This window comes from Eucyclogobius newberryi, unplaced genomic scaffold (genome assembly GCF_026437365.1).
Source record: "Eucyclogobius newberryi isolate DKJ021-1_F unplaced genomic scaffold, fEucNew1.0.hap1 SCAF_6, whole genome shotgun sequence".
NCBI classification, from domain to species: Eukaryota; Metazoa; Chordata; class Actinopteri; order Gobiiformes; family Gobiidae; genus Eucyclogobius; species Eucyclogobius newberryi.
Genome location: NW_027316278.1, coordinates 41,859,683 through 41,872,182, shown reverse-complemented (window position 1 = coordinate 41,872,182; position 12,500 = coordinate 41,859,683). Strand labels below are relative to the sequence as shown.

Sequence of the window (12,500 nt, the reverse complement as noted above, 5' to 3'; positions counted from 1 at the left end):
CATAGACCTGTTATAGACCTGTTATAGACCTGTCATAGACCTGTTATAGTCCTGTTATAGTCCTGTTATAGTCCTGTTATAGTCCTGTTATAGACCTGTTATAGACCTGTTATAGACCTGTTATAGTCCTGTTATAGTCCTGTTATAGTCCTGTTATAGTCCTGTCATAGACCTGTTATAGACCTGTTATAGACCTGTCATAGACCTGTCATAGACCTGTCATAGACCTGTTATAGACCTGTTATAGACCTGTTATAGTCCTGTCATAGACCTGTTATAGACCTGTTATAGACCTGTCATAGACCTGTCATAGACCTGTCATAGACCTGTTATAGACCTGTTATAGACCTGTCATAGACCTGTTATAGACCTGTTATAGACCTGTTATAGACCTGTTATAGTCCTGTTATAGTCCTGTTATAGTCCTGTTAATAGTCCTGGTTTGGATCTGGTAAAGGAAACACTGCTGTGTGTGCGGTCAGGCCCTGGTAGTGCACAAACCTGAGAGTTGGGTCCAGTCGTAGTAAGATGGCCTGATCGCCACGCCCACTCATAGTCTTCATCTTCATCATCCTCATATTCAGCATCAGAATCCAGCTGGTCATCATTCAGCTCCATCTCCACACTGATATGACTAAATCAAAATATATATATATATATATATTTTTTTAACCAGTTTAAAATAAGTACATAATGGCTACATCAAAACAAATCACAGATTAATAAAGAAATAAAATAAAGAATTGAATTTCAAATATACCATAATTTTCGAGCTCATGAATACAAACCACAGACGAAATTTTCAAAGAACAAAGAAATCACAGCTGTCCCCCCTACTGTCCCCTCTGTCCCCCCCTCTGCCCGCTCTGTCCCCCCCTCTGTCCCCCACATCTGTCCCCCCCTCTGCCCGCTCTGTCCCCCCCTACTGTCCCCCCTCTGTCCCGCCCTCTGCCCCGCCCTGTCCCGCCCTCTGCCCGCTCTGTCCAGCCCTCTGCCCCGCCCTGTCCCGCCCTCTGCCCGCTCTGTCCAGCCCTCTGCCCGCTCTGTCCAGCCCTCTGCCCGCTCTGTCCAGCCCTCTGTCCAGCCCTCTGCCCGCTCTGTCCCGCCCTCTGCCCGCTCTGTCCCCTTTGTCCCCCCCCCTACTGTCCCCTCTGTCCCCCCCCTACTGTCCCCTCTGTCCCCCCCTCTGCCCCCCACATCTGTCCCCTCTGTCCCCCCCTCTGTCCCCCACATCTGTCCCCTCTGTCCCCCCCTACTGTCCCCTCTGTCCCCCACATCTGTCCAGCCCTCTGCCCGCTCTGTCCAGCCCTCTGTCCAGCCCTCTGCCCGCTCTGTCCAGCCCTCTGCCCGCTCTGTCCAGCCCTCTGTCCAGCCCTCTGCCCGCTCTGTCCAGCCCTCTGCCCGCTCTGTCCAGCCCTCTGTCCAGCCCTCTGCCCGCTCTGTCCAGCCCTCTGCCCGCTCTGTCCCGCCCTCTGCCCGCTCTGTCCCCTTTGTCCCCCCCCTACTGTCCCCTCTGTCCCCCCCCTACTGTCCCCTCTGTCCCCCCCTCTGCCCCCCACATCTGTCCCCTCTGTCCCCCCCTCTGTCCCCCACATCTGTCCCCTCTGTCCCCCCCTACTGTCCCCTCTGTCCCCCACATCTGTCCAGCCCTCTGCCCGCTCTGTCCAGCCCTCTGTCCAGCCCTCTGCCCGCTCTGTCCAGCCCTCTGCCCGCTCTGTCCAGCCCTCTGCCCCGCCCTGTCCCGCCCTCTGCCCGCTCTGTCCAGCCCTCTGCCCGCTCTGTCCAGCCCTCTGCCCCGCCCTGTCCCGCCCTCTGCCCGCTCTGTCCAGCCCTCTGCCCGCTCTGTCCAGCCCTCTGCCCGCTCTGTCCAGCCCTCTGTCCAGCCCTCTGCCCGCTCTGTCCCGCCCTCTGCCCGCTCTGTCCCCTTTGTCCCCCCCCCTACTGTCCCCCCCCTACTGTCCCCTCTGTCCCCCCCTCTGCCCCCCACATCTGTCCCCTCTGTCCCCCCCTCTGTCCCCCACATCTGTCCCCTCTGTCCCCCCCTACTGTCCCCTCTGTCCCCCACATCTGTCCAGCCCTCTGCCCGCTCTGTCCAGCCCTCTGTCCAGCCCTCTGCCCGCTCTGTCCAGCCCTCTGTCCAGCCCTCTGCCCGCTCTGTCCAGCCCTCTGCCCGCTCTGTCCCGCCCTCTGCCCGCTCTGTCCCCTTTGTCCCCCCCCCTACTGTCCCCTCTGTCCCCCCCCTACTGTCCCCTCTGTCCCCCCCTCTGCCCCCCACATCTGTCCCCTCTGTCCCCCCCTCTGTCCCCCCCTACTGTCCCCTCTGTCCCCCACATCTGTCCAGCCCTCTGCCCGCTCTGTCCAGCCCTCTGTCCAGCCCTCTGCCCGCTCTGTCCAGCCCTCTGCCCGCTCTGTCCAGCCCTCTGCCCGCTCTGTCCAGCCCTCTGCCCCGCCCTGTCCCGCCCTCTGCCCGCTCTGTCCAGCCCTCTGCCCGCTCTGTCCAGCCCTCTGCCCGCTCTGTCCCCCCCTCTGAACTTTCACAGGGAATAATATCTACAGTGTTCTCGCTGGGCTGAGGTTTGAGGATGGCGGTGGGACACCAAAACATTTCCGCTCACGCCCTTTCTTGGCGCTCACACCCTCGATATGGAAAGCCAATATGATCACACTCCGCCACTTAGGAGCGGCATATTGCTGCGCTAGGTGCCCACTAAGCCGCTCGGTTTCCGCTCGGCCGCAAGGTGCTCAGTGGCCGCTCGCCGCTCAGTGCCCGCACGGCCGAGCGCAGCAGGCAGCGTGAGCGAACCACACACCACGTGAAGGTGTGTGTGCGTCACAGTGGAGGTGTGTGTGCGTCACAGTGGAGGTGTGTGTGCGTCACAGTGGAGGTGTGTGTGCGTCACAGTGGAGGTGTGTGTGCGTCACAGTGGAGGTGTGTGTGCGTCACAGTGGAGGTGTGTGTACGTCACAGTGGAGGTGTGTGTACGTCACAGTGGAGGTGTGTGTGCGTCACAGTGGAGGTGTGTGTGCGTCACAGTGGAGGTGTGTGTGCGTCACAGTGGAGGTGTGTGTGCGTCACAGTGGAGGTGTGTGTGCGTCACAGTGGAGGTGTGTGTGGGTCAGAGTGGAGGTGTGTGTGCGTCACAGTGGAGGTGTGTGTACGTCACAGTGGAGGTGTGTGTACGTCACAGTGGAGGTGTGTGTGCGTCACAGTGGAGGTGTGTGTGCGTCACAGTGGAGGTGTGTGTGCGTCACAGTGGAGGTGTGTGTGCGTCACAGTGGAGGTGTGTGTGCGTCACAGTGGAGGTGTGTGTGCGTCACAGTGGAGGTGTGTGTGCGTCACAGTGGAGGTGTGTGTGCGTCACAGTGGAGGTGTGTGTGCGTCACAGTGGAGGTGTGTGTGCGTCACAGTGGAGGTGTGTGTGCGTCACAGTGGAGGTGTGTGTACGTCACAGTGGAGGTGTGTGTGCGTCACAGTGGAGGTGTGTGTGCGTCACAGTGGAGGTGTGTGTGTGTCACAGTGGAGGTGTGTGTACGTCACAGTGGAGGTGTGTGTACGTCACAGTGGAGGTGTGTGTGCGTCACAGTGGAGGTGTGTGTACGTCACAGTGGAGGTGTGTGTACGTCACAGTGGAGGTGTGTGTACGTCACAGTGGAGGTGTGTGTGGGTCAGAGTGGAGGTGTGTGTACGTCACAGTGGAGGTGTGTGTGGGTCAGAGTGGAGGTGTGTGTGCGTCACAGTGGAGGTGTGTGTGCGTCACAGTGGAGGTGTGTGTGGAGGTGTGTGTACGTCACAGTGGAGGTGTGTGTGCGTCACAGTGGAGGTGTGTGTGCGTCACAGTGGAGGTGTGTGTGGAGGTGTGTGTACGTCACAGTGGAGGTGTGTGTACGTCACAGTGGAGGTGTGTGTACGTCACAGTGGAGGTGTGTGTACGTCACAGTGGAGGTGTGTGTACGTCACAGTGGAGGTGTGTGTGGGTCAGAGTGGAGGTGTGTGTGCGTCACAGTGGAGGTGTGTGTGCGTCACAGTGGAGGTGTGTGTGGAGGTGTGTGTACGTCACAGTGGAGGTGTGTGTGCGTCACAGTGGAGGTGTGTGTGCGTCACAGTGGAGGTGTGTGTGGAGGTGTGTGTACGTCACAGTGGAGGTGTGTGTGTCACAGTGGAGGTGTGTGTGCGTCACAGTGGAGGTGTGTGTGGGTCACAGTGGAGGTGTGTGTGCGTCACAGTGGAGGTGTGTGTGGAGGTGTGTGTACGTCACAGTGGAGGTGTGTGTGCGTCACAGTGGAGGTGTGTGTGCGTCACAGTGGAGGTGTGTGTGCGTCACAGTGGAGGTGTGTGTGCGTCACAGTGGAGGTGTGTGTACGTCACAGTGGAGGTGTGTGTGCGTCACAGTGGAGGTGTGTGTACGTCACAGTGGAGGTGTGTGTGCGTCACAGTGGAGGTGTGTGTGCGTCACAGTGGAGGTGTGTGTACGTCACAGTGGAGGTGTGTGTACGTCACAGTGGAGGTGTGTGTACGTCACAGTGGAGGTGTGTGTGTGTCACAGTGGAGGTGTGTGTGCGTCACAGTGGAGGTGTGTGTGCGTCACAGTGGAGGTGTGTGTGCGTCACAGTGGAGGTGTGTGTGCGTCACAGTGGAGGTGTGTGTGCGTCACAGTGGAGGTGTGTGTGCGTCACAGTGGAGGTGTGTGTGCGTCACAGTGGAGGTGTGTGTGCGTCACAGTGGAGGTGTGTGTGCGTCACAGTGGAGGTGTGTGTGCGTCACAGTGGAGGTGTGTGTGCGTCACAGTGGAGGTGTGTGTACGTCACAGTGGAGGTGTGTGTGCGTCACAGTGGAGGTGTGTGTGCGTCACAGTGGAGGTGTGTGTGCGTCACAGTGGAGGTGTGTGTACGTCACAGTGGAGGTGTGTGTGCGTCACAGTGGAGGTGTGTGTGCGTCACAGTGGAGGTGTGTGTGGAGGTGTGTGTACGTCACAGTGGAGGTGTGTGTACGTCACAGTGGAGGTGTGTGTGCGTCACAGTGGAGGTGTGTGTGCGTCACAGTGGAGGTGTGTGTGGGTCAGAGTGGAGGTGTGTGTGGAGGTGTGTGTACGTCACAGTGGAGGTGTGTGTGCGTCACAGTGGAGGTGTGTGTGGGTCACAGTGGAGGTGTGTGTGGAGGTGTGTGTACGTCACAGTGGAGGTGTGTGTGCGTCACAGTGGAGGTGTGTGTGCGTCACAGTGGAGGTGTGTGTGGAGGTGTGTGTACGTCACAGTGGAGGTGTGTGTGCGTCACAGTGGAGGTGTGTGTGGGTCACAGTGGAGGTGTGTGTGGAGGTGTGTGTACGTCACAGTGGAGGTGTGTGTGGAGGTGTGTGTACGTCACAGTGGAGGTGTGTGTGCGTCACAGTGGAGGTGTGTGTGCGTCACAGTGGAGGTGTGTGTGCGTCACAGTGGAGGTGTGTGTGCGTCACAGTGGAGGTGTGTGTACGTCACAGTGGAGGTGTGTGTGCGTCACAGTGGAGGTGTGTGTGCGTCACAGTGGAGGTGTGTGTGTGTCACAGTGGAGGTGTGTGTGCGTCACAGTGGAGGTGTGTGTGCGTCACAGTGGAGGTGTGTGTGCGTCACAGTGGAGGTGTGTGTGCGTCACAGTGGAGGTGTGTGTACGTCACAGTGGAGGTGTGTGTGCGTCACAGTGGAGGTGTGTGTACGTCACAGTGGAGGTGTGTGTGCGTCACAGTGGAGGTGTGTGTGCGTCACAGTGGAGGTGTGTGTGCGTCACAGTGGAGGTGTGTGTGCGTCACAGTGGAGGTGTGTGTGCGTCACAGTGGAGGTGTGTGTACGTCACAGTGGAGGTGTGTGTGCGTCACAGTGGAGGTGTGTGTGCGTCACAGTGGAGGTGTGTGTGCGTCACAGTGGAGGTGTGTGTGCGTCACAGTGGAGGTGTGTGTGCGTCACAGTGGAGGTGTGTGTACGTCACAGTGGAGGTGTGTGTGCGTCACAGTGGAGGTGTGTGTGCGTCACAGTGGAGGTGTGTGTGGGTCACAGTGGAGGTGTGTGTGGAGGTGTGTGTACGTCACAGTGGAGGTGTGTGTACGTCACAGTGGAGGTGTGTGTGCGTCACAGTGGAGGTGTGTGTACGTCACAGTGGAGGTGTGTGTACGTCACAGTGGAGGTGTGTGTACGTCACAGTGGAGGTGTGTGTGGGTCAGAGTGGAGGTGTGTGTACGTCACAGTGGAGGTGTGTGTGGGTCAGAGTGGAGGTGTGTGTGCGTCACAGTGGAGGTGTGTGTGCGTCACAGTGGAGGTGTGTGTGGAGGTGTGTGTACGTCACAGTGGAGGTGTGTGTGCGTCACAGTGGAGGTGTGTGTGCGTCACAGTGGAGGTGTGTGTGGAGGTGTGTGTACGTCACAGTGGAGGTGTGTGTACGTCACAGTGGAGGTGTGTGTACGTCACAGTGGAGGTGTGTGTACGTCACAGTGGAGGTGTGTGTACGTCACAGTGGAGGTGTGTGTGGGTCAGAGTGGAGGTGTGTGTGCGTCACAGTGGAGGTGTGTGTGCGTCACAGTGGAGGTGTGTGTGGAGGTGTGTGTACGTCACAGTGGAGGTGTGTGTGCGTCACAGTGGAGGTGTGTGTGCGTCACAGTGGAGGTGTGTGTGGAGGTGTGTGTACGTCACAGTGGAGGTGTGTGTGTCACAGTGGAGGTGTGTGTGCGTCACAGTGGAGGTGTGTGTGGGTCACAGTGGAGGTGTGTGTGCGTCACAGTGGAGGTGTGTGTGGAGGTGTGTGTACGTCACAGTGGAGGTGTGTGTGCGTCACAGTGGAGGTGTGTGTGCGTCACAGTGGAGGTGTGTGTGCGTCACAGTGGAGGTGTGTGTGCGTCACAGTGGAGGTGTGTGTACGTCACAGTGGAGGTGTGTGTGCGTCACAGTGGAGGTGTGTGTACGTCACAGTGGAGGTGTGTGTGCGTCACAGTGGAGGTGTGTGTGCGTCACAGTGGAGGTGTGTGTACGTCACAGTGGAGGTGTGTGTACGTCACAGTGGAGGTGTGTGTACGTCACAGTGGAGGTGTGTGTGTGTCACAGTGGAGGTGTGTGTGCGTCACAGTGGAGGTGTGTGTGCGTCACAGTGGAGGTGTGTGTGCGTCACAGTGGAGGTGTGTGTGCGTCACAGTGGAGGTGTGTGTGCGTCACAGTGGAGGTGTGTGTGCGTCACAGTGGAGGTGTGTGTGCGTCACAGTGGAGGTGTGTGTGCGTCACAGTGGAGGTGTGTGTGCGTCACAGTGGAGGTGTGTGTGCGTCACAGTGGAGGTGTGTGTGCGTCACAGTGGAGGTGTGTGTACGTCACAGTGGAGGTGTGTGTGCGTCACAGTGGAGGTGTGTGTGCGTCACAGTGGAGGTGTGTGTGCGTCACAGTGGAGGTGTGTGTACGTCACAGTGGAGGTGTGTGTGCGTCACAGTGGAGGTGTGTGTGCGTCACAGTGGAGGTGTGTGTGGAGGTGTGTGTACGTCACAGTGGAGGTGTGTGTACGTCACAGTGGAGGTGTGTGTGCGTCACAGTGGAGGTGTGTGTGCGTCACAGTGGAGGTGTGTGTGGGTCAGAGTGGAGGTGTGTGTGGAGGTGTGTGTACGTCACAGTGGAGGTGTGTGTGCGTCACAGTGGAGGTGTGTGTGGGTCACAGTGGAGGTGTGTGTGGAGGTGTGTGTACGTCACAGTGGAGGTGTGTGTGCGTCACAGTGGAGGTGTGTGTGCGTCACAGTGGAGGTGTGTGTGGAGGTGTGTGTACGTCACAGTGGAGGTGTGTGTGCGTCACAGTGGAGGTGTGTGTGGGTCACAGTGGAGGTGTGTGTGGAGGTGTGTGTACGTCACAGTGGAGGTGTGTGTGGAGGTGTGTGTACGTCACAGTGGAGGTGTGTGTGCGTCACAGTGGAGGTGTGTGTGCGTCACAGTGGAGGTGTGTGTGCGTCACAGTGGAGGTGTGTGTGCGTCACAGTGGAGGTGTGTGTACGTCACAGTGGAGGTGTGTGTGCGTCACAGTGGAGGTGTGTGTGCGTCACAGTGGAGGTGTGTGTGTGTCACAGTGGAGGTGTGTGTGCGTCACAGTGGAGGTGTGTGTGCGTCACAGTGGAGGTGTGTGTGCGTCACAGTGGAGGTGTGTGTGCGTCACAGTGGAGGTGTGTGTACGTCACAGTGGAGGTGTGTGTGCGTCACAGTGGAGGTGTGTGTACGTCACAGTGGAGGTGTGTGTGCGTCACAGTGGAGGTGTGTGTGCGTCACAGTGGAGGTGTGTGTGCGTCACAGTGGAGGTGTGTGTGCGTCACAGTGGAGGTGTGTGTGCGTCACAGTGGAGGTGTGTGTACGTCACAGTGGAGGTGTGTGTGTGTCACAGTGGAGGTGTGTGTGCGTCACAGTGGAGGTGTGTGTGCGTCACAGTGGAGGTGTGTGTACGTCACAGTGGAGGTGTGTGTACGTCACAGTGGAGGTGTGTGTGCGTCACAGTGGAGGTGTGTGTGTGTCACAGTGGAGGTGTGTGTACGTCACAGTGGAGGTGTGTGTGCGTCACAGTGGAGGTGTGTGTGCGTCACAGTGGAGGTGTGTGTGTGTCACAGTGGAGGTGTGTGTACGTCACAGTGGAGGTGTGTGTGCGTCACAGTGGAGGTGTGTGTACGTCACAGTGGAGGTGTGTGTGCGTCACAGTGGAGGTGTGTGTACGTCACAGTGGAGGTGTGTGTACGTCACAGTGGAGGTGTGTGTGCGTCACAGTGGAGGTGTGTGTGTGTCACAGTGGAGGTGTGTGTGCGTCACAGTGGAGGTGTGTGTGCGTCACAGTGGAGGTGTGTGTACGTCACAGTGGAGGTGTGTGTGTGTCACAGTGGAGGTGTGTGTACGTCACAGTGGAGGTGTGTGTGCGTCACAGTGGAGGTGTGTGTGCGTCACAGTGGAGGTGTGTGTGTGTCACAGTGGAGGTGTGTGTACGTCACAGTGGAGGTGTGTGTGTGTCACAGTGGAGGTGTGTGTGGAGGTGTGTGTACGTCACAGTGGAGGTGTGTGTGCGTCACAGTGGAGGTGTGTGTGTGTCACAGTGGAGGTGTGTGTGCGTCACAGTGGAGGTGTGTGTGCGTCACAGTGGAGGTGTGTGTGTGTCACAGTGGAGGTGTGTGTACGTCACAGTGGAGGTGTGTGTGCGTCACAGTGGAGCTGTGTGTGCGTCACAGTGGAGGTGTGTGTACGTCACAGTGGAGGTGTGTGTACGTCACAGTGGAGGTGTGTGTGCGTCACAGTGGAGGTGTGTGTGTGTCACAGTGGAGGTGTGTGTGGGTCACAGTGGAGGTGTGTGTGCGTCACAGTGGAGGTGTGTGTGCGTCACAGTGGAGGTGTGTGTGCGTCACAGTGGAGGTGTGTGTGTCACAGTGGAGGTGTGTGTGCGTCACAGTGGAGGTGTGTGTACGTCACAGTGGAGGTGTGTGTGCGTCACAGTGGAGGTGTGTGTGCGTCACAGTGGAGGTGTGTGTGCGTCACAGTGGAGGTGTGTGTGCGTCACAGTGGAGGTGTGTGTGCGTCACAGTGGAGGTGTGTGTACGTCACAGTGGAGGTGTGTGTACGTCACAGTGGAGGTGTGTGTACGTCACAGTGGAGGTGTGTGTGCGTCACAGTGGAGGTGTGTGTGCGTCACAGTGGAGGTGTGTGTGCGTCACAGTGGAGGTGTGTGTGCGTCACAGTGGAGGTGTGTGTACGTCACAGTGGAGGTGTGTGTGTGTCACAGTGGAGGTGTGTGTGTGTCACAGTGGAGGTGTGTGTGCGTCACAGTGGAGGTGTGTGTACGTCACAGTGGAGGTGTGTGTGTGTCACAGTGGAGGTGTGTGTGCGTCACAGTGGAGGTGTGTGTACGTCACAGTGGAGGTGTGTGTGTGTCACAGTGGAGGTGTGTGTACGTCACAGTGGAGGTGTGTGTGCGTCACAGTGGAGGTGTGTGTGGAGGTGTGTGTGCGTCACAGTGGAGGTGTGTGTGCGTCACAGTGGAGGTGTGTGTACGTCACAGTGGAGGTGTGTGTGTGTCACAGTGGAGGTGTGTGTACGTCACAGTGGAGGTGTGTGTGTGTCACAGTGGAGGTGTGTGTACGTCACAGTGGAGGTGTGTGTGCGTCACAGTGGAGGTGTGTGTACGTCATAGTGGAGGTGTGTGCACGTCACAGTGGAGGGCCCGGGGTTTGAATTAGGAGGGGCCCCGGGCCCCTGTATCTAAATTCCTCGAAAAAAAAAAATCAAGATTTAACTAGTAATTTGTCCATATTCGGGGCATTTTCATGGCTTAAGTTTCGTTTTGACAGACACGCCCACTTCGCACGTCTTCTCGCTTCTCATTGGCCGAGCGGTCTCCGTGATGTAATATCGATGAAAGCGGGCATCTGATTGGCCCCTGCGTTCGGTTGTGTTCGGTTGTACTCGGAAATGCTCGCTCTAATTTTGCGCCGAAAGTGATTTCTATGTTGGCGAGCATCAATCTCTACCACAATTCAGTCTTTTTAAAGTTGTTTGCAACAAAAGCTCTGTCAATGTTGAAGTATCCAAGGGCCCCAAGGGCCCCGCCCTTTGGAGTTGTTAGCATCGGGGCAATGTATATATGTTAGTAGTTTATTTTGTAGGCTGTGATTTCATATATTCCACAAGATCTCATTGTGTCAAATGCTGTAAACAGTATTTATTTTGTATCTAATAAACACGATTTTATTAAATTAAACAGTTTTAAAGATCATGATCTCTGGTTTATATGATTCACTATTTGTGCTCTTCATATCAAATAAAAGATAAAAGTACTTTAAATTGTTTTGCATGCTAATAACAGGGGACCATGCCGCGTGCGCTTGTGGGCCCCTGAAATTGCTGAGGGGCCCCTAACTTTTTTATGTAGGGGCCCCCCTGGCCCCTAACTTTGAAAATCTATTTCTCAGCCTGATGTACATCACAGTGGAGGTGCTCTGAGTCACATTTGTTGGAAGAATGTGACTTAATAATTTCCCATAACACCAGGTCAGAGTGCACATTATTCACAGGGAGGGGCCGGATGCTGGAGAGACTGTGGTTGCCGGGAGACAGATCATTACCATGTGTTTTGGGACTGTCCTGTTGTGCAGAAATACTGGGCACAATTTAACTAAGCAATACAGACTATTTTTGACACTCCAATCCCACTCAAATGTGGAAAATGCATTTAGGTCTCAAAACTCCTGCCATGGACATAATGGATGGATATCTAGGCTAAGCAAAAAAATATGTCTGTTTGCCATAACCCGACCGACCTGGAAAAAAACTAGCCGACTGGAAAAACAAAGTCAGCATTTTGTCAAAATGACGCCAAATTATTATTTTTTGGTCTTATATCTCGCCCACTCACCGACCGTATTTTCCAAAAAGCGCCGTGTTGAATCATTTTGTATCACTGGACAACTTCTTTATCATCCCAGGGGGAGAGCGCATTACACGACGCACATCCGTCTACATTTTCAGTCCTCCATTTGCCTATAGAACAGACTTCTTTAATGGTTTGACACTGTCGGCGCCACTGGCTTTGCCACCGCTCACATGGTTCACCATCAAGGTGTCGATTTCATATTAAATTTGACGCGCTTTGCATTCTGAGACGGAAACAAGCCCAGCAGCGTAATCACAACAAACATGGCGGCGCCCGTGTCCCCCGCATGTTCCCCCCGCTCGCCTTCGCTACCAAAATAAAGGATAACGGCTACAAAAGGTTGAATTTGGATTTTTCCATTGAAATATCTTAAATGATCGGGTTGATCGAGACGTTCTCCGTCATTGACTGTTGAAGCCTCTGACCCCTGGACTGTTGAAGCCTCTGACCCCTGGACTGTTGAAGCCTCTGACCCCTGGACTGTTGAAGCCTCTGACCCCTGGACTGTTGAAGCCTCTGACCCCTGGACTGTTGAAGCCTCTGACCCCTGGACTGTTGAAGCCTCTGACCCCTGGACTGTTGAAGCCTCTGACCCCTGGACTGTTGAAGCCTCTGACCCCTGGACTGTTGAAGCCTCTGACCCCTGGACTGTTGAAGCCTCTGACCCCTGGACTGTTGAAGCCTCTGACCCCTGGACTGTTGAAGCCTCTGACCCCTGGACTGTTGAAGCCTCTGACCCCTGGACTGTTGAAGCCTCTGACCCCTGGACTGTTGAAGCCTCTGACCCCTGGACTGTTGAAGCCTCTGACCCCTGGACTGTTGAAGCCTCTGACCCCTGGACTGTTGAAGCCTCTGACCCCTGGACTGTTGAAGCCTCTGACCCCTGGACTGTTGAAGCCTGACCCCTGGACTGTTGAAGCCTGACCCCTGGACTGTTGAAGCCTGACCCCTGGACTGTTGAAGCTTGACCCCTGGACTGTTGAAGCCTCTGACCCTGGACGGTTGAAGCCTCTGACCCCTGGACTGTTGAAGCCTCTGACCCCTGGACTGTTGAAGCCTCTGACCCCTGGACTGTTGAAGCCTCTGACCCCTGGACTGTTGAAGCCTCTGACC

General features: G+C 56.2%; 1 protein-coding gene across 1 annotated transcript in view; it reads right to left on the bottom strand.

Annotated features, from left to right (window-relative positions):
* The window catches only part of riok1 (RIO kinase 1 (yeast)), a 52,863-nt gene that overhangs the window by 36,438 nt on the left and 3,925 nt on the right, over positions 1-12,500 (bottom strand). The window contains exon 2 of the mRNA XM_072433353.1: positions 502-634. Coding sequence (XP_072289454.1) covers positions 502-634 — 133 coding nt within the window. The remainder of the gene's footprint in view (positions 1-501; positions 635-12,500) is intronic.